The sequence below is a fragment of the Mytilus galloprovincialis genome, chromosome 14 (assembly GCF_965363235.1).
Source record: "Mytilus galloprovincialis chromosome 14, xbMytGall1.hap1.1, whole genome shotgun sequence".
Lineage (NCBI taxonomy): Eukaryota > Metazoa > Mollusca > Bivalvia > Mytilida > Mytilidae > Mytilus > Mytilus galloprovincialis.
This window is the reverse complement of record NC_134851.1, coordinates 21,560,205-21,587,427: the sequence shown is the minus strand read 5'-3', so window position 1 is coordinate 21,587,427 and position 27,223 is coordinate 21,560,205. Positions and strand designations below refer to the sequence as shown.

General features: G+C 31.8%; 1 protein-coding gene and 1 long non-coding RNA gene across 2 annotated transcripts in view; both read right to left on the bottom strand.

The window, feature by feature from the left end:
- Window positions 1–26,994, bottom strand: LOC143059298 (uncharacterized). The gene is made up of 10 exons (XM_076232778.1): window positions 26,922–26,994; window positions 25,407–25,517; window positions 23,896–24,006; window positions 17,043–17,165; window positions 10,137–10,241; window positions 6,448–6,564; window positions 4,365–4,574; window positions 1,379–1,480; window positions 609–794; window positions 1–53 (listed from the first exon to the last, which is right to left on the bottom strand). Exons 1-10 carry the CDS (start codon window positions 26,992–26,994, stop codon window positions 1–3), a joined length of 1,191 nt encoding a protein of 396 aa, XP_076088893.1.
- Window positions 1–27,223, bottom strand: part of LOC143059015 (uncharacterized) — a 62,431-nt gene that overhangs the window by 1,222 nt on the left and 33,986 nt on the right. The gene's annotated exons all lie outside the window — the stretch shown is intronic.

Here is a 27,223-nt window from a genome sequence, read left to right as displayed (position 1 = left end):
CTACTTACTTGAACAATCATACAAAAAGTCCATTATCATATTCCCTCCGCATTCTGAAAAGAGAAATTTCCTTTTTATCCATGTTGTAATAAAATAACTGTTCAAACACACAACGTAATGACACGACATATTTTCATGAGTACAACTGACTATGCAATATGGTTTATATCTTATTATATTTGTTTACCTATACATGATGTTGTTGCTTTCACCAACGTTATTTGTTGTCTGAAATATTTGATTTTAGTTTTTTGTTGTCATTTTTCAGGCTGCTTGTTAAATCGTTTGAATTGTTTTGCATTTGTAATGGCACGTCATATTATCAAGATTATCAGGATCACAGCTGACTTTGTAATAGTGGTTGTTTTATGATATGCCTTGACCTTACACGTTATTGTTGCTTAATTCAATGTCATTTGAAATTAGACAAACATGTGTTTCATTTGCTACCGTATCTCATTTACGTTTTTAATGTAACATTGTTTTTATAAATCTCTTGATAGCTTTATGATGTCTGTAATGAACATTTCATACATTATATTGCCTCTAGTCACTTCATTGTTTCCTTTTAAATCAATCTAACGACATGCGGTTTTAGGGATTTTTACCTTTGACTTCTTCTTTCTTTTCATCCTCCATTATTGTAGGGCCTGCAGTACTATCGTCTGTTCCGCCATCATTTAAGACACGTGTTACGCCATCTGCAGGGCCGTCATCAAGACCGTCAGTGTCGCCATCAACATCAGTGGTAGTGTGTTTGACATCATCATCTTCGACATCATCATTTGGAGTTTCTGTGTTAAAAATAAGAAAGTGTGTTACGTATATCTTCATCAAAGACATGAACATTAATTACAACAAACAAACATAGTACAAGCTTAACTATTCCCTTCCCTTTTAACGTATGTGACCTACCGAGTTGGACTGTATACCGGATTTGAAACAACATAAGCAACAAGTCGGTGCCACATGTGGAGCAGGATCTGCTCACCCTCGTTTTGCTTATTCTTAAGTGTTCTATGTTGTGTCTTGTGTTCTATTATTTGTTTGTTTTTCTTTTTTTCTTTTTAGCTAATGTCTTTTTTTCTTTTTAGCTAATGTCTTTTTTTCTTTCAATAATTTGATTACATAAAATGTCAGCTTGTTATTTTTTTATCGATTTTGAATGGCGCCACTCATTTTGGATTTAAATCTTCATATCCCTTAAGCCTGTTTCCAGTTTTTTCGTCAACACGTTTACTGAATGCCATATAAGCTAATAGGCATACTCTAAACTTTAAATTTAGATTGATAAAATGTTCGTTTACATGACATAGCATTAACATGTATATGCTAGTAACTAAAAAATAAGATATTTTGATATGTTAGAATGACTAACCACAATCATCTTCATCTTCTCCTAACATACAGTCTTCTCGTCCATTGCAAACTTTATCTTTGGAAATACATTTACCGTCTTGATGGCATAGATACTCACAAGCTGTTGGTATAAAATAATAAATAGATACTCACAAGCTGTTGGTATAAAATAATAAATAGATACTCACAAGCTGTTGGTATAAACTAATTAATAGATACTATACTCACAAGCTGTTGGTATAAAATGATAAATAGATACTCACAATCTGTTGGTATAAAATAATAAATAGATACTCACAATCTGTTGGTATAAAATAATAAATAGATACTCACAAGCTGTTGGTATACAATAATTAATAGATACTCACAAGCAGGTGGTATAAAATAAGTAATAGATACTCACAAGCTGTTGGTATGCAATAATTAATAGATACTCACAAGCTGTTGGTATAAAATAATTAATAGCTACTCTTGTCCATTGCAAACTTTTAAAATACATTTACCTTCTTGATGGCATCGAAACTCACAAGCTGTTGTTATAAAATAATTGATAGATACTCACAAGCTGTTGGTATAAAATAATTAATAGCTACTCTTGTCCATTGCAAACTTTTAAAATACATTTACCGTCTTGATGGCATCGAAACTCACAAGCTGTTGGTATAAAATAATTAATAGATACTCTTGTCCATTGCAAACTTTTAAAATACATTAACCGTCTTGATGGCATCGAAACTCACAAGCTGTTGGTATAAAATAATTAATAGATACTCTTGTCCATTGCAAACTTTTAAAATGCATTTACCGTATTGATGGCATCGAAACTCACAAGCTGTTGGTATAAAATAATTAATAGATACTCTTGTCCATTGCAAACTTTTAAAATACATTTACCGTCTTCATGGCATCGAAACTATCAAGCTGTTGGTATAAAATAATTAATAGCTACTCTTGTCCATTGCAACCTTTAAAAATACATTTACCGTCTTGATGGCATCGAAACTCACAAGCTGGTGGTATAAAATAATTAATAGATACTCTTGTCCATTGCAAACTTTTAAAATACATTTACCGTCTTGATGGCATCGAAACTCACAAGCTGTTGGTATAAAATAATTAACAGATACTCTTGTCCATTGCAAACTTTTAAAATACATTTACCGTATTGATGGCATCGAAACTCACAAGCTGTTGGTATAAAATAATTAATAGATACTCTTGTCCATTGCAAACTTTTAAAATACATTTACCGTCTTCATGGCATCGAAACTCACAAGATGTTGGTATAAAATAATTAATAGCTACTCTTGTCCATTGCAACCTTTAAAAATACATTTACCGTCTTGATGGCATCGAAACTCACAAGCTGTTGGTATAAAATAATTAATAGATACTCTTGTCCATTGCAAACTTTTAAAATACATTTACCGTCTTGATGGCATCGAAACTCACAAGCTGTTGGTATAAAATAATTAACAGATACTCTTGTCCATTGCAAACTTTTAAAATACATTACCCGTCTTGATTGCATCGAAACTCACAAGCTGTTGGTATAAAATAATTAACAGATACTCACAAGCTGTTGGTATAAAATAATTAATAGGTACTCTTGTCTATTGCAAACTTATAAAATACATTTACCGTCTTGATGGCATCGAAACTCAGAAGCTGTTGGTATACAATAATTAATAGATACTCACAAACTATTAGTATAGAATAATTGATAGATACTCACAAACTGTTGGTATACAATAATTAATAGATACTCACAAGTTGTTGGTATAGAATAATTAATAGATACTCACAAGATGTTGGTATAACAAAATAGCTCTGTTTACTTATCCTAACCTTTTTATTATTTCTATCTAATCAAACATGTAAATCATTTGATCTCAGTTCTTCTTTTGTCAAAATCTAAATTGGTCGTAAAATTTTATTGCTTTCCCTAGATTTCATTTGAAAGTCATGTGAAAGACAACTTTGTTTGATGACAGTACATGCAAAGAACACATATTTTGGCAAATCATTTGAAACCAAGCATTACGTTCCCTGCATATTATTAGAGAATAGATTTTAACACAAAATCTCGTCCATTATCATGATAATTTTACACTCTCTACGTATCCAACTCGATACAGAGGTACATTTTTTACCTATACACATGTATTCGAATTTGTAATATGTGTAACCTAGTACAAATGCATCATGATCAGATTCAATGCATTCAAATTTCGCGATGCTTTCCAAGCGTAAAAAATAAAAATGTTACTGTAGATAGTGGAAAAATATTGTCTCATATTTGATGCTATGGTACACACTTGATATATATGTATTTGTGTTGGCTTTATTATGATAAGGAATTAATGTAATGAATAAACTGTAAATTTAAGAATGCGATGATAGAACAAACAAATTACATCTTCATAAGGACATATTCATATGAAGGTTTATTAAATCTTTTTATTTTAGTTCCAAGAATCATATGCTGGATATTAAAACCAAAAAGATGTCAGTGATTACCATCAACAAAATGTGTGAACTTATATTTTTGAACTGTATTGTTTTATGTTTCCATGAACCCATGATTATAATATGAAAAAATATTTTTAACACAAATGTCGACTCTTCTTAAAAACCAAATAGACATTATTTACTTTTGTAATATAGGAACCTATATTAATACTTTCTAGTGTTAAACTGACGAGGCACTCATAGCCATGATTCAGCAATCCCAAGTTAAACTATACAAAAAAGTTCCTTTTGATTCTAAATCGGTTAAAAAGTCATTAACTATGACATTACCTATATCTTGTTGACATATTCTAATATGTTTGATACAACCCTTTATTTTGTAATAATAAAAGAGATATTGTTTAGCCTTTCACTTGTATTTATACTTGAAAGTTTTTCTCCTAGTGTTGATTTTACACATTTTTGTTTTTATTAAAAACAAAAATTCAATCAAAGTTGAAATTAAGTTCCATTTTAATTGTTATATTCAGTACCTGTAGTTGTAGGTACTGATGTCTTCGTTTGGGTAGTTATTGGCTGTGTTGTTGTCGCTGGGACGGTCGTCGATGGGACAGTCGTCGTTTGTGTTGTAGTCGCTGGTATTGTAGTAGTTGGTATAGTAGTAGTTGGAACTGTAGTCGTTAGTACAGTAGTCGTTGGTACAGTGGTCGTGAGTACTGTCGTTACTCGCTGTGTTGTGAGAGCTATAATAACAAATTGTCAGCCATTAAAACTGAGTGTCAGGGTAAAAGCAGATATAGTTATACACAGATAATTTTAGGCAACGCTCAAATGGTAAAAATTGGTTTAAATTTTTACTCCTTTTTTTAATTCATCAACTATCAAACTGTTCGATAATTTTGAGTCACCATTTTGAATCATAACCCCATCCTGAGTCTTTATTTACATTCTTTAATTATTCTATCAATGACACTGTCCTGATTTAATAAAAAGATCTCTCTACAAATCTCACTTGTAGACTGTGATGATGCCATTCGACTTCTCAAAAAACCTATTGTTTTATTTGGGATTCACCCTATCGATTTCCAAACACACTCGGTAGTGGTAATGCTTGATTCTATTTTCGCCATTATTTTGTGGATCCCCATCACACCAAGTGTTAAGTTTAGTTTACATGTCTGAGTCCACATAGTACCCAACTCACTAATGATAAACTTGGTGTCTTGAACGATTTTTTACAAATATGAATCCATGTGAAACTCGGATTTACAACCTGATCGACTGAATTCGATGTCCCTGCGATGATGGATGCATCGTCATTGAGGGTATCATGAGATCAGTAGTCTATACATCTGTCATAAATAAACCCCGATTCAAATATCGAAACGTCAGACGCGCTTTTTTCTACAACATTTGTACAACAGACTCATCCGTGGCTCTCGAAACAAAAAAGTTAAAAGACCAAAATAACGAACGTATAGATGACCTGCAATTCATATTTCACATATGTTTTGGTTATCGACGAACGTCAATTTTGAACAAAATAGAGTTTGAACATGATGGATTTAGCAATATTTTGCACTCACATCTTTTTTTTTTTTTTTTAATGTTTGGACACCAATGCTCTTCAACGTCTTGATTTATTGTTGTCGTCCACCTGCTTTACCTTAAGGGTGTACGTAGATGAAATTGAAAAAATCACGAATCAAAATTAATTCTTTCAGTCGAAAAAGTATTGGTTAAGAAATAAAATAAGTTAAACATATTCATAGGTTATGCAGATCCTTTTCGAGAAATTTTATTTTTTTAGATATGGCGGGAAAAGGCTCACTCTCTTACCTTATATTTACCTTGGTATAATTTGGGTCTCAAATCAAATGAAAAAAATCTATGATCTGGTTACATTTTGGTAACTGACCTTTTATGAGCTATTAGTCTTATATGAAAAGATAAATTGATGTTATTGGGCAAAATATTTTATCGTTTACTAAAAGAGAACATCTGACACAAATTCCAAAGCCTCAGCTAAGTACATCCCTTAGGGTGATTGATAAGTCTTATGCAACCCTTTCACGCTTGTGGTTACCTTAATGATGAGCAGAGTTTCTTCAATGAGATTTAATTTTTAGCTTACGTGATGCATTATCTGAGTATGACTTGTCTGAACATTTGCTATTAAATGCTATTTTTGGGGATAGCTGTACGGTAGGTATACTCATAGTAGGAAAAATATGGCAACATATGTACACTTTATCTTCCTACCTTAATTTGTCTTATTTCCATGTTTGCAAGGTTTCTTTTATAATTTTGATATGTAATCTTCAGTTTCATAATGAAAAAATTTAAACCTGCCATTTTATCATTCTTCGAAATATTTGAATAAAACGTGATGAATTCTGACTCGAAGTAAAGTGTCATTAAATCTGACTCGTGGAAAAATGAGATTAATTCTGACTCGTGGTAAAATGAGAATAATTATGACTTGTGGTAAAATGTGATTAATTCTAATTCGTGGTAAAATGTGATTAATTCTAATTCGTGGTAAAATGTGATTAATTCTAACTAGTGGTAAAATGTGAATAATTATAACTTGTGATAATTTTTTTAATGATTTACCACATGCTTCATCTACTTCGTCGTCCTCCGCTATACAATCAGGAGTTTCATCACAAACCAAAGAGTAGTCAATACATTTTCCACCAAAGCATCTGAATTCACCATTAGGACATTGACCTTAAAAAACAAGTAATAATTTAATCAATACATGCATTTGTATGATAATCATGTCTTCACCCAATCTCCGGCGCAAAGTTCATTTCCGATCAATACAAGCTCCGCATTACTGCACTTATATTGAATGTAGTATTACGAAGTATTAATCGGAACGGAAATGGTCTCCGCGCCGGAGATTTTTCTTCATCTGCATATGAAGAAGAAGATGTGGTATGATTGTCAATAAGACAAATACCCACTAGAGACCAAAAGACACAGAAATTAACAACTATAGGTATGGCCTTCAATAATGAGCAAAGCTAATATCGTATAGACAGCTATAAAAGGCCCCGAAATGAGAAACAAAAGACAAATTCAAACGGAAAACTAACGGCCTAATTTATGAACCAACAAATTAACAGAAACAAATATGAAAAACATCAACAAACGACAACGACTGAATTTCAGGCTCCTGGCTTATTTTTCTATATCGCTTATTTAAGAATTGAATGCTCTTTTTTGTAAATTTATTGGGGTGTAAAAGCGTTGACCGAAGTACATTTTGTATGAAGCGCTTACGCGCTTCATACTCAAAATGTGCGCACGGTCAACGCTTTTACAACCCTATAAAGTTACAAAAAAAAAGCATTCAATACTTATAATTACATTTTTACCTATAGAATCATGAAAACACGCCTTTTATCAAGTTTTATTTCTTTTACCTGTGCACTTTATTGTGGGACCTCGTGTCATCATGAATGAGAAGTTTTATTGAGTGATACAACTGCTTAAGGAATAACACATGATGTGCAGTTAGCCAATCAGAATGACGTATTGTAATGAAACATACATCTAATGTAATTATATGCAAATGTAGAAGAGTTTCCTTTTGTTTTATATTAAAACATTTGATCGATATTTCTAACTGGCTATTAAATATTGTAAATTAATCAAATTAGAAGCTGTAAATTGTCTGTCAGCAAAGTTCAGTTCCAATGCATCTCGGCCATAGTCTGAATTTATCTTAACAACAACAAAAAATAAAATAAGACATTAAATCTATTTCGTGTGAAAATAAATGTATTCTAGGCAGCTGTAAAATGGTATGCCTCTGAAAGTGTTTTAAATAATTTTTCTATTTTGCATTCAGTTTGGTTTTCTTACACATCGTATCTCAATCTGCTACTCCAGATGAATGTACGGAATCGGCCGAGTTGTGACGAATGACCTTAACTATGTATCCATACCAGAAAATCTGCTGATTTTTTTTATTTCCTTTTTAAATTGCTTTTTGGTGTAATTTTACGAACAATTATGAACTACTGATTTTAGTTAATTTAGCTGAATGGACACACAAATATTTGATTGGAAATTAAATTTCGATATATGTATATATAACAACATGATTTTATACAAATACACATGGAAGCCACAAAAAAAAAAAAATTTGTCGAATATCTAGGTAAAGATTATTGCTGAAAGTATTAGGAATCATTTTTTAAATTCCATATCCTTACCATTTTGTTACCTGTTTATTAAACAATCATATAACATTTTCCTGATTATTTATGTCTTACGTGTACATTAGAAGTTTTGTGTAACTTCAGTAGCCAGTACTTCGGTACTGGCATGAAAATACGGATGTTTTGTGTTATTAAAATTTGCTGTTACAAAAAATAGAAATTATTAAAAATTAAGGAATGTATCTCCCTCATGCAAGGCTCTAATTCCTTTCACGGATTTGGCTATACTTTTTTTACCTTTTGGATTATAGCTCTTCATCTTTTATATAAGCTTTGGATTTCAAATATTTTGGCAACGAGCATCACTGAAGAGACATGTATTGTCGAAATGCGCATCTGGTGCAAGAAAATTGGTACCGTTAATTTTATTTCAATGGGCATACTTCATACTCATGATACTCTAACTGCTTGATTGATTTGCTGTTTCAGATATAAACATAAACATGATAAACTGTTAGCCACCTCTTAAAAAACAGAACCGAATTCTATGAAAGTTTCAAGTATGCACAGGAATAAGAGAGGGTTGAGAACAAGGGAACATGTTAACCTCCACTGCATTTTTACGCAAAAAAAAAAGGAGCCTCTGGTATTAATAGTCTTGTGTTGTTATTTTTTTAAATGGGTTAATATGTTTCGGATTTTAGCGAGACGTTCATATTCGCTGAACTAGTACACATTTTTGTTCAAGGGCTATCCAAAGCCCGCAATCAGGTGCGGGATATGCTTGCTGTGTTAAGGACCCATTGGTGGATTCGGGTTGTTTTCTGCTCTTTGATCGGGTTGTAGTCGTTGTGACACGTTCCCTGTTTTCATTCTCAATTTTAAAGCTTACAAAGATACTGACAAACAGCCTTTCTTAACTTTTGATTAAGTATACGAAATAACTATAATTTAATTTTGGATGTAACGCGTCTTCTGGTTGGCTGACGTTATTTTGTTATCACCCCATAGACATAATTTAGTCATGTGACCGTGACGTCATCAACGTTTTTTCATGTTTTTTTACGGTTTGAAATGGAATTTAGAATTAAATTATAAGAAATGACTGTAATATTTTTTCTGTCTATTTGAAATAACATAAAAAAATGTGGTGCACACTGTTAAATAACCCGCTACGCGCGTTATTCAGTGTGCATCAAATTTTTTATGTTATTGCTTCATAGACAGAAAAAAATATTACAGTCATTCCTTAAATAGATACGACGTTACAAAATAATGTTATTTTTTGTCATCGTTTTTCATTAGTTAATTGTCGTTTTTTGTCGAAATGTGCATTGATGCTATAGAATTTGATGATATTTGGATGCAACAATGAACTTTTTAAAACCTCAATTAATCTCAACTGAAAGCTTCCGTTCTATATTAAGGAGGAAGACCTATGATAAGGGAAATAACTCTTTAAATCAGTACGTTTATGTCAACCATTTTCATAAATATATTCTAAACATCTGGGTTACAGAGATTATTTTCAATCTGTTTCAGGTAATGTCTTAAAACGCATTGATGAAAATTGACTTTTACAAACGCATTAATGATTTAAAAGAGAAACCTCCCTGAACCAATGTCTATTTTTTTAAGTTAGAATAAAATAGATATCACATGTATTTCTACAAATAGAGCAGAAAGATACCTAAGGGATAATAAAGTAATTTCGCCAAGGTAATAAAAAATAAGTGGGAAATGGATGTGGTTGTTAAATTTAAAAGATGCGTGTTGTGCTTCTTTGTTGTTTATTATTCTAATTGAGATTGTGACACAGTGATGACTGCTATACCCCTATTTTTACAATTTTACCTACAATGTCTGTTTTGTACACGTATCGTTGTAAATATAATGGAATTTGATGCGTCTTTCATACAAGGGAAAGGTTTAGCGTGTTCAAACAAGGTTGAGTCCACCATTTTCTACATTTAAAAATGCCTGTATTAAGTCAGGAATATGAATTTTGTTGTCAATTCGTTTGGTGTGTTTTATCATTTAATTTTGCCATTTGAATAGGGACTTTCCTTTTTAAATTTTCCTCGGAGTTCCGTTTTTTTTAATTTTACTTTTTTTATGCATATTACTTACATTGATGTCCTTCATCCTCTCCATCAGCACAATCGATATTGCCATCACACTCATTAGCAAAGTGAAGACAACTTCCATCATTACATTGGAAATTAGCATTGCATCCTGGGAAATAATTAAAACATGATTTTAGGTAACTTTCGTTCGAGTACTTCGTCTCTCCTGAATTACCGTCATAAGTTTCGCTGGAGAATAATTTAAACAACATTTTATGTATCTTCCGTTCGAGTACTTCGTCTCTCCTGATTTACTGTCATCAGTTTCGCGTGTGATCACAGTAAAGAAAGTAAAGCATAAACATGAAAAAAGCAGGACGGTTTATTTCATTTTGGCAAAAACTACTTAACAAACATAATTTAATTACTTCAAAATATTCATTTAAGGGCAACCCTTGATAAACAAAAACATCATAAGATTAACCGAACGCGGCCGATACCGATACTGAAACAGACGCCAAGAATAATTGAGCGAGCTGAAACTTCTACTGTGAATGTTCCGCAGTATATTAAAAAAAATGTTCTAAATCTGAAAGTAGCATATCAATAATAGCTTGACTCATTTATACATATGATTATTTCTAATGATGAAAACATTGTCCACTAAATGAACTAGTACAAGAAAGAGGCATCAACCTGGAAACAGTCATATATATCCTTGATGAAAGACATATAATGGTTCAACTTCGTCCCTCTTATTTACTTTTGTCGTGCTTCGCAGACTTTTCATGATCAGAAAATACCGATTTAACCCTGAACACGTTACGATTTAGATTAAAAATCAATAATCAAATGATTGCATGATTAGTTATCATAGCTAACAGGATTATAATTCAATAGTTGTTGGCAATAATTAACTAACTAATAAAGGTATTAATTGTAGTGTTGCATGGAATGTTGTGCTTTAATGGCTTCAGATGTTACATATAGAATTGGGAACTTCAGAATCGTTTTAGCAACATATGTATTTGACACATATTTTTTCCGCATTTTCTTTTAACGATGGTCCGGAAAAGAAAACTATTGTAATTAATGATAAATGGATTCAAAAGAAAGAGAATATATATGACCTAATCCTTTCAAATAGATGAGAATTATTCAATACACGTATTAAAGATGAATCCCGTGTTCTCAGAAGTCCAAACTGATCTTTTTTGCATTTTAGGAGTATCTTTGTGCACAGGATTTATTTGGTTTACACAGTTTGAATTGTAAGAAAGACCGGCATTGTTCGATAACGCATTTAGTTGCACAGTTACTAGCACAATTGTATTTTAATGTTCTCGTAATTATTATAAAATACACCAAAAAACATTTATTTTATAAAAACATATCTTGATTAATATCTAATTTTAATGAATATGCTATTGACGTTACTTTTTGAGGCGTTGACACATTTGTGTGACAGACACACCGTTAGTAATTATGTTATGCCGTTTTCGTATGCTTTCCTAAATTAATTCAAGTTTATCGTGGTGACTCTGCGGTTAACATGTGGAAAAGCATTACAATCTATATTCTAATGTATGTCTATGTCTTAAGTGTTCTTTTATTTATTTGTACTGTATTCCCGTCATGTAATGTTGACATTTTAACGATTAATTTTTCATTGCCATACAGTGCGATGTGTTGCCAGTCAAACACCCCGGTTCAACCCAACATTTTTTTTGAAAATGTCCTGTACCAAGTCAGGAATATGGAAGTTGTTATATAACAGTTCGTTTCTATGTAGCTTACATTGCCGTTTTGTTTTTGTTGCACTTCAGAGTTCTGTTGTTTCGTTATTTTTGTCTTATAGTTGAAGTGTTACTTTTGGTTTTATATTCTAACGCGGACTTCTTTTCCCTAAATCGATGTATGACTTTTGAGCTGCGGTATACTACTATTGTCTCTATTTGAGATTGAAAAAAATACTGTAGATTTTAAAAGACAACAAATCTGTAAACTGATTGCTCTTTGGAAAGATGGAAAATCTTAAACAAAAAATATGTTTTTGCTAGTTCACGAAACCAAACATTGCGAAAATATCGTTTTTGCGATGGAGGCTGTGAAAAAGAAAAATGGCCATGGGTCGATCCTGGTTAAATCAATAATACTAATAATGTCAACAATAAATATTTTCGCTCCTCAAAGGATGTGCAACAATAATTAAGGTGATCGAAAATGAAATATCTGAAATCTGCATTCCATGTTTTTAACAACAATGACGCGTTAACTTACATAGGTTGATGCAGGTTATATATCGATAGCAGATAAGATACTTCATTTGTTTTGTGTTTGAACTTGCGTATTTGCAAAATTTATATAGCTGACGCCGCCATTGTTATACAAATATTCTAGAAGATTATGAAAAAAAGATGCGTTTAGCTAGATCAACGCAAAGTTTTCAACGAAAAGACTTAATATAGAAAAATTATTTGGCATGAAATGCCACTAAATGATGCACTGCTCTTTCAACCAAAAATCTTCCCCGATAAGTGTGTATCGTTACTTAAGTTATACTGGCATATTAAGTTCTATATTATTCATTTAAGTTTATAATAATTTATTTACATAGATTTATTTGAACTGATGTTTATGTAACAACTCCGTACATTGACCGTTTCCGGAACTATTTTCCTATACTCCACCGATAGTGCTGCCGTAAAGAAAACGTTGCTTGCTCAAATAATTAATAAATATAAATTAGTTTTTACTTTTAATTTACTAATTTTGGCATGAAAATCTCCGAATCTTTGATTTATTGTTAAAACCTTCCAGTAAAAATACCACAAAAAGATGTGGTATTGCTTTCTCGTTTATATATTAACCTGCTAGCTTTATTAAGAGATCGCCGTTTCTAAATCTACTTCACTTTTACAATTTATAAAAGCGTACACCAAAACTTTCTACTTGGTTAAACACATCTTCCATAACGATTATGTAACAAATGACAAGAGGTATATTTTTTTCAAAAAGAATACGAACAATTAAGGTGGCTCGGGCCTATTCGAAGTTTCTATCAGAAGTGCCGTATTTTCTGTTATTTTATTTTTTAAACAAAATGAATCAAATTGGTCGAAAAAAAAATAGGGGGTCGCGGACCATTTAAGCTCAAAATTTTACTTTTAAACAGGTATGTAAAAGGGACCATTTTTCAATGAAATGATAGGGAAAATAGAGGTGTTGACATATTTTTATCGGAATATCAAAAAAAAAAACGTTCTATGACAATTGGTCCAAAACTGTAATATGGAAAGCTGGAATATAGCTTCAAAGAATGAGCCAATAAAAAACATAGGTCACCGATAAGGAAAAAAAATGTTTTGCCTTAAAACCCAAATTTTGGCGGGAAAATGGTGAAAATGGTTGAAATGTCATTTTGACCCTTTAACAAATACGGATAATAACGAAAATATTCTATAAGTACATAACAACAATGATTTAACATTTCTAATCAATCAAAATATTTAGAAAAATTATGTCAAATTTACGACAAATACTTTTGTAATTCATGCGTGAAATTATGCGCAGTCGAATAGTCCCGAGCCACCTTAAGTTAACCTTAAAGGTGCACTAACTACGAGATATATAAAAAATCAAGTATGATATTTTTGGTTCAATCATTAATGAAAGTGAAAAAGTTAAATAATAATTTGCTTTTATCTGCTAAAATAGTTCAATTTTGTCAAATTTAGCTAATAAACTTTGATAATGAACTACTTTGATTAACTGATTCAATCCACACAAAATTATTCTTTTAAAATTAAAACGACCATAAACATACATTTTTAATCTATATTACAAAATTTAACAGACCTATAAAAATCCAATTGCACGAGTTGCTTAATCTATTTATATCTATGTTTAGGTCTACATCGCTTATATGGTCATACAAGGTCAACTCGATAGTTATTTAGCTGGCGTCTTGGCTAAAATTCACACGAAACGAAGCTACATCTTATTAAGACTAAGTCCTATAAATTGTTTAATTTATACTTTTGATAGTTTGAAAAAATGTTTTACATTGTTATAAATAAAATATGAGAATTTGAGTCAAATCAGTGAACATGAATTTTACAGCTAGTGCCCCTTTAATGCTTTAAATTATAAGATGGCGTAATTCGTAAATAACAGAATTCAAAAACCGATACGAGGAAGTGATACAACGTTTACTATTGACCCACTTGTAAGTTTGATAATTTTGGTAAATATGACTATCTTGTTCGATTTATTAGAGAATGATTACAGTGTGGGTATAAACAACTGGTTTTGATTGTCCTACTACTTCACAGTTTCAGAATCTAATGTATTCTGGGTAATATTTTCAAACTGTACACACAAGCGTCGTTATTAGTTAAGAACGTAATAAAACAATTGTAAATCAACTAATTATAACGTGACGTTATTTTCATTTTGGGGACCGAAACAAATAAAACCCCATATTCCTTTTGATTCTGATACGGCCTCTTACCTGTGCAGCCCTCTTCATCCTCACCAGTACTGCAATCATTATAACCATCACATTTGCGGTGCAAATCAGTACACGTGTTATCACATTTGAAAACACCCTGGTATTGTTCACACCCTTCTATATCAAATTAAAGTTAAAAAAAAAAGTCATATTTTAGTTATTGGTTTTTCCTTGCTTAAATATGAGGAAGAGTTGATAAAATTTTAAGATACATGAAAGCAATTTTAAAAAGGTCTTTTATAATAACTTTCATATCGTTCTTTTTTTAATATGTAAAATCAGGTCTTAAGACTTGAAGTAGAGGGTATCACCAGCCCAGTAATCAGTACTTCTGTGTTGACTTGAGTCATTATTGATGTGTTCATAATGATAAATTAACTGTTAACAAAACTTTGAATATTTTAAATACTAAGGCTTTTCTTCCTCAGGAATAAATTACCTTAGCTGTATTTGGCAAAAGTTTTCTGGTCCTCAATGCTCTTTGACATGTTCAACTTCGTACTTTATTTGGCTTTTTAAACATTTTTTGATTCGAGCGTCACTGATGAGCTTTTTGTAGACGAAATGCGCGTCTGCCGTAAGTGTAAAATTTTATTCCTGCTATCTATGATGAGTTTAATTTCAAATTTAAGTATTGACACATTGACGGCTGAATCAATGATTGGTTCCCCTGGAGACTACACGTCCAGTGTTTGTTTTGACACACTGACACCATGGTTGATAATTGAAACCTTTGAAGACTATAAGTAAAATGTTAGAATTGATTACACTGACTATTGAGTTGGTAATTGATACCCTTACAGAATAAAATTCCAATGTTAGTTTTGGCAAACTGAGTTTTGAGTTAATGATTGATACCCCTGGAGACTACACGTCCAAAGTCAGTTTTAACACTCTGACTGCTGAGTTGGTGATTGCTACCCTTGCAAACTAGAAGTTAGTATTGACGTACTGACTACATAGTTAAGGAGGTAGCATGTTATTTCGTACCTTGGCAATTTCGAACCCAAAATCATCATTTCGTACTCTATGGGCAAAACAGAACTACCATTTCGTACCTCATGGACTATATACATGTTCACAACTTGTTATCGTATAGTTGTAATAGTTCTTAAAAACAATACGATGTAAATATTTTTGAGATGATTTTATTTAAATATAATACAAATAAAATGTATCCAACCTTTGTTTGTTTGCGGAATTTTATGGTCCAAATGCATCAACCATTTCGTAAACTAAATACAAGTTTATTATATCGTTTCATATTGTAGAAATTTTCATTTTTTAAGATATAAAACATTTTGAGATAATAAAAAAAAATATTTGATTAAGCAGCACATTGAAACAAACAGTTTTTATTTCGCTGGTTTGCAGGATTTTATCCTTTATTTATGTTTTCATCGCTAAAAATATGAGGTTAATTTACCAACACAGGAATACATATCTGCAACTGTTTTTATAATCATTAACAGTTGTTTTTGTCAGGAAATGCATTGAATTGTCACACAGAAAACAAAAAGTACAAATTCATTTATTTGCTATCCTTATATATCTAACCATTCATATTTTGAAAAACGTTTGGTAGATATCTATTTTTAATGTGTACTGCATATTTCTTGGATGCATATGATATATCTGTTACTACAGCGCCAGCTTAAATTTCAAATAAATATCCTAAATAAATACAACGTTTTACAAATTTTAGTAAAAGTATCGTTCATTGATTTATTCCTAAATAATATCTCGTATGTGCCTTAACATGTTTAATTTGGAATTTTAGACATTATTCGTGACCTCTACCGCCTTACAATAAATAATCATTCAGATTGTTTCAACCAAGAAATAAACACATATAAATCTTCCAAGATGTACGAAGTGGCATACATTTAAACGTTCCATGAGGTAAGAAATAGTAAACATACGAATATTCAATGAGGTAAGTAATGGTATTCTGTTAATATAACATAAGGTAAAAAATAGTCAAGGTACGAAATGGTCAGGGTACGAAATATATAGAAAATTCATGCCGTACATTCGGCAAAAAAAGGGTCCGAAATGAACAATATTTAACAATTCATTTTAAAAACTTACGACTGAATTTAGAACAAAACGATTTAAGAAAATCAAATATGGCAGACTTGAACCAACGACATCTGCTGAACAACAGGCTCTTGATCTAGGACAGCTTATAGTTTATAGTTATACATGTTATTTTGTACTGTAACACCTCTGCTTATGTTGGGGACGGATGCCGTTAGTACACATGTTTATCCAAACAGACTATGTATACGCAGTATCAAATCAAAAGCCTGAACTCAGTGGTAGTCCTTTGTTGATGAATATCATATTTGTTTTCAGTCTATAGTTTTGTACATAATGTATGCAGGTTCTCTTGTGAATTGTTTTACATTATGAATTTTGTGGTCTTTTTTTAATATGGGTCACGTTCATATTTACCTGCAGGCGCGCAAAAAAGTTCGTCTTCTCCTGCTTTACAATCAGCAATACCATCACACATCTTTGTTACTGATACACATGCATCATCTAATACGCAAGTCATTTGTCCGGAAGGGCATGTACCTACATGAAACAAAAAATCATTAAAATTAAACAACAGTTGTTGAATGCTCAAGAGACGAAATCAGTTCCAGCTTGGTTATGACATAGAACGACTAAACTGGACACCACACGAGTGTAACGATACTTGCAATAATTAGTTGACAATGCGTTTTTGAAGGGGACAATCTGCTCTTTCACCCTCTATGCTATGTGTTATTTATAAAATATTGTATGACAGCTGCAGATGTCGCATACAAAAAAAAATAAAGTACGAAGTGGAAGAGTATTTCGGACCCAAAATGTCGAAAGGTTTTGCCAAATACATAGCATAGACCAAAGCATAGACTGAATAGATTTCGATTGACCGGAAGCAAAATGTCTGAACTAAACTGAAGATTGGACACGACTTATAAGTGTGATTTTGATTTTAAAATTCATTAGTCGGTCTTTCAAGAGCTTTACAGAGAAAATTTGTGTACTAGTGTGTCTTCATACTCGTTTTTACTTACTACAGGGAAAATTGATTTGTTAGTGTGTCTTCGTACTCGCTTTTACTTACTACGGAGAAAATTGGTTTATTCGTGTGTCCTCATACTCCTCATTACTTGCTACAGAGAAAGTTGGTTTATAAGCGTGTCTTCAAACTTGTTTTCACTTACTACAGAGAAAGTTGGTTTATTAGTGTGTCTTCATTCTCGCTTTAACTTACTAAAGTGAAAATTGGTTTATTAGTGTGTCCTCAAACTCGTTTTTACTTACTACAGAGAAAATTGGTTTATTAGAGTGTCTTCATACTTGTTTTTACTTACTACAGAAACAATTGGTGTATTAATGTGTCTTCGTACTTGTTTTTACTTATTACAGGAACAATTAATGTATAAGTGTGTCTTCATACTCGCTTTTAATTACTACAGAAACAATTGGGATATTAGTGTACCTTCATACTCGTTTTTACTAACTACAGAGAAAATTGGTTTATAAGTGTGTCTTCATACACGTTTTTACTTACTACTACATAGCTGTTCGTCTTCCGTCAAAGGACAGTCATAGTTACCGTCACATACTTTTGAATGTTCTATGCAACTGGTGTCTAAACATGTGATCTCCGGACATGGCTCTATTGGTTCACCTAAAATTGAGTTATAACAGTAAAGATAAATGATTGTCTTGTATTCAACATGATTAATGATGTTATAATGTTAATGTGTCCCTAGTTGAGTCTAAACACGTGATCTCCACACATGGCTCTATTGGTTCACCTGAAATTGAGTTATAACAGTAAAGATATATGATTGTCTTGTATTCAACATGATTAATGATGTTATAATGTTAATGTGTCCCTAGTTGAGTCTAAACACGTGATCTCCACACATGCCTCTATTGGTTCACCTGAAATTGAGTTACAACAGTAAAGATAAATGATTGTCTTGTATTCAACATGATTAATGATGTTATAATGTTAATGTGTCCCTAGTTGAGTCTAAACACGTGATCTCCACACATGGCTCTATTGGTTCACCTAAAAATTGAGTTATAACAGAAAAGATAAATGATTGTCTTGTATTCAACATGATTAATGATGTTATAATGTTAATGTGTCCCTAGTTGTGTCTAAACACGTGATCTCCACACATGGCTCTATTGGTTCACCTAAAATTGAGTTAAAACAGTAAAGATAAATGATTGTCTTGTATTCAACATGATTAATGATGTTATAATGTTAATGTGTCTCTAGTTGAGTCTAAACACGTGATCTCCACACATGGCTCTATTCGTTCACCTAAAATTGAGTTACAACAGTAAAGATAAATGATTGTCTTGTATTCAACATGATTAATGATGTTATAATGTTAATGTGTCCCTAGTTGAGTCTAAACACGTGATCTCCGGACATGGCTCTATTGGTTCACCTAAAATTGAGTTATAACAGTAAAGATATATGCGTGTATGATTGTCTTGTATTCAAGATGATTAATGATCGATGTCATAATGATGATGTATCTCTATTTGAGTCTAGGCACCTTATCGCCACACATGGCTCTGTCGGTTCACCTGTATTTTGTTTACAACAGTAAATATATATGCGTGTATGATTGTTGTTTTTTTTTCGACATGATTTTACAATTATATAATGTTGATGTATACATCTTCATGAATATAATTGTAACAAGTTCGTTAACTGCATGAACTGTGTAATACGTTTCATTGCAAAATATGTTAATGGGTTGGTGTTGCAATAAAATAAAAACCTGCAGAGAAATAGATTTGAAAGCAGCATTTCAAAATTAAAATCATACATCAATGACACATACAAAAGGGTCTGTATAGGGTTACTTTATTTTTGTATTCTTCATTTTAAGTCAATTTTCTCTATTTTTCACACTTGTTGCACACTATTGTCTTTTCTTTATATTTTAGACCTCATTATTCTAAATACTTTATTTTTGACAATTATTCCCTATTCTTCAAACGATCCTTCACATTATCATGCATCGACACATATTCCCATTTATCAAGTTTTTAATAGCGATGAATGTAAAAAAAAAAGTGACATTGACATTGAATGAATAGCAATGAATTTAAAATCATTGAAATGACTATTATATAAAATAGGTCACATGTTAAGCTATATAGTATCTCTTGAGTAATTGCTATATGTTGACAAACAATGTGTACATGAATGGTCAACTCACAGATATCTTATCAGTCTAGAGAAAGATGTAAACAATGAGAGAAAATTTGAAAAATCCAAACATAACGAAGACAAACAATTTTTTAAAACACTGCGTAAAATAATTGTGATTGAACGACAGGAACCTAATCAAAAAATGGATGCTTCGATAGTATGAATGGATCCTGCTCAACTCGTGCTACCCGTCGTGTTACTTTGTTCTTTGTGGTTATTAAAAATGTGAATTATATAACAAACCACACAACACACGAATAATATGATAGGTAGTTGTATATCCATACATTCGTTGAGTTACTGAAGGCAATCTCAAAGAACTTTATATGTTGATAATAAGTTATGCAGTCTTACTCATTATATCAATGCATTTAACCCAAATATTCAAGTCCTTCTCCGTTATAGAGCCCTCTTACGATTTTTATTACATTTATACGTCATTTCACAGATATGAGGTCTATATCTCTGCACTTTTGAAGTTTCAACCACTTTCAAAATCGTCATTTTGCATGTGATAGGTTTCTTAGTTACGTTATACGTAATGTTGGTTGAAATCAAATGAAAGATTCAACTAACTATCTTATCCCGAAACTTGCGTTTTTTCTAACCTGTACACTATTGTAAATGGAATGAAATAACAAGTTATTGTCATAAAAGTAAGTTCATATTATCATTTTAACAGATTGGAGGTCCTTATTAATGAGGCTGAAGGAAACGAAACAAGATGATTAAAAAAACACAATTGATTTAATAGCTTCTATATTATCATAAATGTGGTGTCAAATGAGGGATTTGACAGATATTTGGATATACCATTATAACAAGGGGTCTTATACTACTAATAAAGGCTGTTTATTGAATGAATCATTCACCTTTGTTACAATGTTGTTGTCCTGGAAACATTATACAATTCTAATAATGTCCCCGCCAAGTACATTGTGATTTATCTGTATTATTGCCATTGTGTATAAAAAAAATCCGAACGGCCCAATTAATGACAATCCGAATGTGTAATGTGATTAGTTTTACTATCAATACTAACGTATACACTTGTAGATTACAATAAACCATTAGATTTTATGGACGCAGTCTTTTATGAAGATAATATGGTATTTAGGATTAAGAGTATAGCTAATCCTGATTGGTCGATATGTTCGCCCGTTATTTTTTATTATTAGAGACTTTGCAGTATACCAATGGTAAAACAAACAATTTCCTTTTCCCTAACGAAACTGTAATGTCTTTTAAAGGCTACGTTGAGACACATATTTTTTATATACTATTGTTAGCCATGTCGTTGCCCTTTTATTTTCTAATGAGTTTGAATTTCCATGCCATCTACTATCTCTTATATAGATATTAGAAGATGTGGTATGAGTGTCAATGGGACAACTCTCTCGAAAAAAAACTTAAAGTACAGATTTCAACACGGAGCCTTGGTTAACAAGCTATAAGGACCCAAAAAGTACTATTGTAAAAACCAATTAAAAGGAAACACCAACGGTCTAAACTATATAAAAAACGAGATACACTTATGAACTACATCAACAATTAACATCTACTGAACATCCGATTCCTGACTTAGGATAGGTGCAAACAAATGCAGCAGGTTCAAACGTTTTAATAGATAACAACCTTCATCCTTTCTTGAAACAATAGTGCAACATCACAACATAGTACATTTAAGAAATGACTGTAATATTTTTTCTGTCTATGAAGAAATAACATAATAAAAAATTTGGTGCACACTGAATAACGCGCGTAGCGGGTTATTAAACAGTATGCGCCCGTTTTTTTTATGTTATTTCGAATAGACTGACAAAGTATTTTAGTTATTTCTTATACATGTTATAATTTAATTTTAAATTCCATTTTAAACCGACGTAAATCATGCAAAAAGCGTTGATGACGTCATGGTCACATGACAAAATTGTGTCTATGATGTGATAAACAAAACGATGTCAGCCAATCAGAAGACGTATTACATCCAAAATTATATTATAATACAAATAATGTAAAAACTTACAATTTGTCTCGTCCTCACTTGAATCACAATCGCTATAGCCGTCACATACCCAATCAGATGTAATGCAAGAACCATCATTACAAAAAAAGTCGGAGTCCAGGCAATCACCTATATATCATGTATATAATGACAAATAACGTTATGTCAATCGATGATAAATAGATCTAGGCAATTACCTACACATAATGACAAATAACTTTATGTCAATCGATGAATATATAGATCTAGGCAATCACGTACACATAATGACAAATTACGTTCTGTCAATCGATGAATATATAGATCTAGGCAATCACCTTCACATATTGACAAATAACATAATGTCAACCGATGAATATATAGATCTCCACCCCTACTCCTTGTAGTAATTAAATTGTTGCTCCCTTATCCCAATATTTTTGAAAAACGCTTTAATTTGGTTGTAAATATTTTTCAAAAATTGAAAAAAGGCTTTGTGAATTACTTGTTATACTAAAATTCAGAAGTTATTGCACTGTTTTTATTATTGCGAATAATGCAACAGGGTTATAATCATAATAATTAAAACTTGCATTTTGAAATTTTGTTATTAATTAAACAGGATTTTTGTCAATTATGCAATAATTATAATCGCATTTTAGTCTTAAATGACAAAATCACAATAGTAAATGCATGCAATTATTTCTGTTCTTACTATTATATAGTTGGTTTATCGAAAGTCAAATAACAATTTTGATACATTTGCCATGTTAAAATAGTTTTCATTTACGAATTTAAACAAATAATGACAATAATGAATTTGATTAACATGTATCTCCTTACAATATTGCTATTTTTAAACCATGTATTAATCAATGTCTGGCTTTCGTATAGAAAAGTGTTTTCTGTTGTCTTATTTTGTCTTAATTTTTTTTCTTTCAAATTGATCAATTTTCAAAACAAAAATAACTGATGAATAAGAGGACTGCAATATGTTGAATAACAAAATCAACAACCGTCCTCATCTAAAATTATGTTGTCTTTGAACCCTAGCCAAACAAATGTCTAAAGCATTGACGTTCACATTTTGAAATATTTTTATGAATTAATTGAATCATTTATCAAAGTAATCCATGTTCTACATACAAATTGGTATATATACTTCATGGTAACACGACCAAGAAAATTAGTTTGCTGTGGACTATTTGTTCTCGTGGGTATCATCAATATCAGTACGCAGTGCTCGGTACTGAACAGGATCTGCTCACCCTTCCGGGGTATCTGAGACCACCATCATCTCTTGTTGTTTTGGTGGGGTTCGTCTGCTTAATCTTCTTTAGTTTTCTATGTTGTATTTTGTGTACTACTGTTTGTCAGTTGGTCGACTTCATTTTTACCCATGGTGTTGACAGTTTATTTTCGACTTATAAGGTTTTATGTCTTTTTTGTATCTTTCGCCTCTCTTTTATAATACACCATTGATAAATTTCCGTTTATGAATTATTGAATTTTTAGAAACTAAGGTTCCATCGTCTTCATGCAGAGGTGTTTTTTTATGGATATAATCTGGGTTTTTTTATATATCGTCATGCGTTTTGTCACTGAAACATACTGAACCAAGTCATGAATATAACAGTAGTTATCCATTTGTTTAATGTGATTGAACTTGTGATTCAGCCATTTGATTAGTATATTCGCGTTTTTAACTTTCATAGGAGTTCAGTATTTTTGTTATTTTACTTTTTTCTTGTCCTAGGCTATTAATTATTCAGCTTTGAGCAAAACCCCACAAAAAGATACTGACGCATATGATTCATCTATATTCTTTTTATTATAGTAAAGAGGGGAAAGATACAAAAAGAACAGTAAAATACATGTATCGAAAATAAACTAACAACGCCATTGCTAAACAAGGAAAAGACAAACAGACAAAGTACACAAGACACAACATAAAAAATCTAAAGAATAGACGACACAAACCCCATAAAAAAACTGGGGTGATCTTAGGTGCTCCGGAAGGGCGGACAGATCCTGGTCCACATGTGGCAGCCTTCTTGTTATTTTAATTAGTCATTACTTACATTGTGATTCATCTTCTCCATTTGTACAGTCTGGCTCACCGTCACATAGCCAATCCATGGAAATACATTTGCTGTCCGAACAGCTAAATTCCCAACCTTCGCATGCACCACCTACAAGAACAACCAAATTATTTCATTGACATAGTATTATGATTTTATTTATCGAAAGTCAAATAACAATTTTGTTACATTTGCCATGTTAAATAGTTTTCGTTTACGAATTAAAAAAAATAATGACAATAATGAATTTGATTAACATGTATCACCTTACAATATTGCTATTTTTAAACCATGTATTAATCAATGTCTGGCTTTCGTATACAAAAGTGTTTTCTGTTGTCTTATTTTGTCCTATTTTTTTTCTTTTAAATTTATCATGTCAACCAATTTTTAAAACATAACTGATGAATGAGAGGACTGCAATATGTTGAATAAAAAAATCAACATCCGTCCTCGTTTAAAAATATGTTGTCTTTGAACCCTAGCCAAACAAATGTCTAAAGGATTGACGTTTACATTTTGAAAAACAATGTTTGAATTAATTGAATCATTTATCAAAGTAATCCATGTTCTGCATACAAATTGGTATATATACTTTATGGTAACACGACCAAGATAATTAGTTTGCTGTGGACTATTTGTTCTCGTGGGTATCATCAATATCAGTACGCAGTGCTCGGTACTGAACAGGATCTGCTCACCCTTCCGGGGTATCTGAGACCACCATCATCTCTTGTTGTTTTGGTGGGGTTCGTCTGCTTAATCTTTAGTTTTCTATGTTGTATTGTGTGTACTACTGTTTGTCAATTGGTCGACTTCATTTTTACCCATGGTGTTGACAGTTTATTTTCGACTTATAAGGTTTTATGTCTTTTTTGTATCTTTCGCCTCTCTTTTATAATACACCATTGATAAATTTCCGTTTATGAATTATTGAATTTTTAGAAACTAAGGTTCCATCGTCTTCATGCAGAGGTGTTTTTTTATGGATATAATCTTGGTTTTTTTATATATCGTCATGCGTTTTGTCACTGAAACATACTGAACCAAGTCATGAATATAACAGTAGTTATCCATTTGTTTAATGTGATTGAACTTGTGATTCAGCCATTTGATTAGTATATTCGCGTTTTTAACTTTCATAGGAGTTCAGTATTTTTGTTATTGTACTTTTTTCTTGTCCTAGGCTATTAATTATTCAGCTTTGAGCAAAACCCCACAAAAAGATACTGACGCATATGATTCATCTATATTCTTTTTATTATAGTAAAGAGGGGAAAGATACAAAAAGAACAGTAAAATACATGTATCGAAAATAAACTAACAACGCCATTGCTAAACAAGGAAAAGACAAACAGACAAAGTACACAAGACACAACATAAAAAATCTAAAGAATAGACGACACAAACCCCATAAAAAAACTGGGGTGATCTTAGGTGCTCCGGAAGGGCGGACAGATCCTGGTCCACATGTGGCAGCCTTCTTGTTATTTTAATTAGTCATTACTTACATTGTGATTCATCTTCTCCATTTGTACAGTCTGGCTCACCGTCACATAGCCAATCCATGGAAATACATTTGCTGTCCGAACAGCTAAATTCCCAACCTTCGCATGCACGACCTACAAGAACAACCAAATTATTTCATTGACATAGTATTATGATTTTATTTATCGAAAGTCAAATAACAATTTTGTTACATTTGCCATGTTAAATAGTTTTCGTTTACGAATTAAAAAAAATAATGACAATAATGAATTGAATTAATATGTATCACCTTACAATATTGCTATTTTTAAACCATGTATTAATCAATGTCTGGCTTTCGTATACAAAAGTGTTTTCTGTTGTCTTATTTTGTCCTATTTTTTTTTCTTTTAAATTTATCATGTCAACCAATTTTTAAAACATAACTGATGAATTAGAGGACTGCAATATGTTGAATAAGAAAATCAACATCCGTCCTCGTTTAAAAATATGTTGTCTTTGAACCGTAGCCAAACAAATGTCTAAAGCATTGACGTTCACATTTTGAAAATCAATTTTTGAATTAATTGAATCATTTATCAAAGTAATCCATGTTCTGCATACAAATTGGTATATATACTTTATGGTAACACGACCAAGATAATTAATAGTTTGCTGTGGACTATTTGTTCTCGTGGGTATCATCAATATCAGTACGCAGTGCTCGGTACTGAACAGGACCTGCTCACCCTTCCAAGGTATCTGAGACCACCATCATCTCTTGTTGTTTTGGTGGGGTTCGTCTGCTGAATCTTTAGTTTTCTATGTTGTATTTTGTGTACTACTGTTTGTCAGTTGGTCGACTTCATTTTTACCCATGGTGTTGACAGTTTATTTTCGACTTATAAGTTCTAATGTCTTTTTGTATCTTTCGCCTCTCTTTTATAATACACCATTGATAAATTTCCGTTTATGAATTATTGAATTTTTAGAAACTAAGGTTCCATCGTCTTCATGCAGAGGTGTTTTTTTATGGATATAATCTGGTTTTTTTTATATATCGTCGTGCGTTTTGTCACTGAAACATACTGAACCAAGTCATGAATATAACAGTAGTTATCCATTTGTTTGATGTGATTGAACTTGTGATTCTGCCATTTGATTAGTATATTCGCGTTTTTAACTTTCATAGGAGTTCAGTATTTTTGTTATTTTTTACTTTTTCTGGTCCTAGGCTATCAATTATTCAGCTTTGAGCAAAACCCCAAAAATAGCTACTGACGCATATGATTCATCTATATTCTTTTTATTATAGAAAAGAGGGGAAAGATACAATAAGGACAGTAAAATACATGTATCGAAAATAAACTAACAACGCCATTGATAAACAAGGAAAAGACAAACAGACAAAGTACACAAGACACAACATAAAAATCTAAAGAATAGACGACACGAACCCCATAAAAAAAACTGGGGTGATCTTAGGTGCTCCGGAAGGGCAGACAGATCCTGGTCCACATGTGGCAGCCTTCTTGTTATTTTAATTAGTCATTACTTACATTGTGATTCATCTTCTTCATATGTACAGTCTGCCTCACCGTCACATACCCAGTCACCAGGAACACACGACATATCCGAGGCACAGATGAACGGGTCATCACCACATACTTTAAAAAAAAGAAGAAAGTTTTAACTTGATAATTGTAACTTTCTCGTTGTCAATATACCATTTGTCAGAAGTAAACAAAGCCAACAGTAGTATACCGCTGTTCAAATGTCATAAATCGATTGAGAGAAAAAAAATCCGAGTTACGAAATAAAATTGAGAAAACACATCAACTTCAAGAGGAAAACAAAGAAA

Bases quoted from the DNA above. Each gene is read 5' to 3' on its own strand.
- LOC143059298 (XM_076232778.1), bottom strand. From the start codon at position 26,994: ATGTCGTGTGTTCCTGGTGACTGGGTATGTGACGGTGAGGCAGACTGT. The intron at 24,007-25,406 runs GTAAGTAATGAC...TTGTTCTTGTAG, and splicing joins TGGAGAAGATGAATCACAAT to GTGGTGCATGCGAAGGTTGG. The intron at 10,242-17,042 runs GTAAATATGAAC...ATTATTTCCCAG, and splicing joins ACTTTTTTGCGCGCCTGCAG to GATGCAATGCTAATTTCCAA.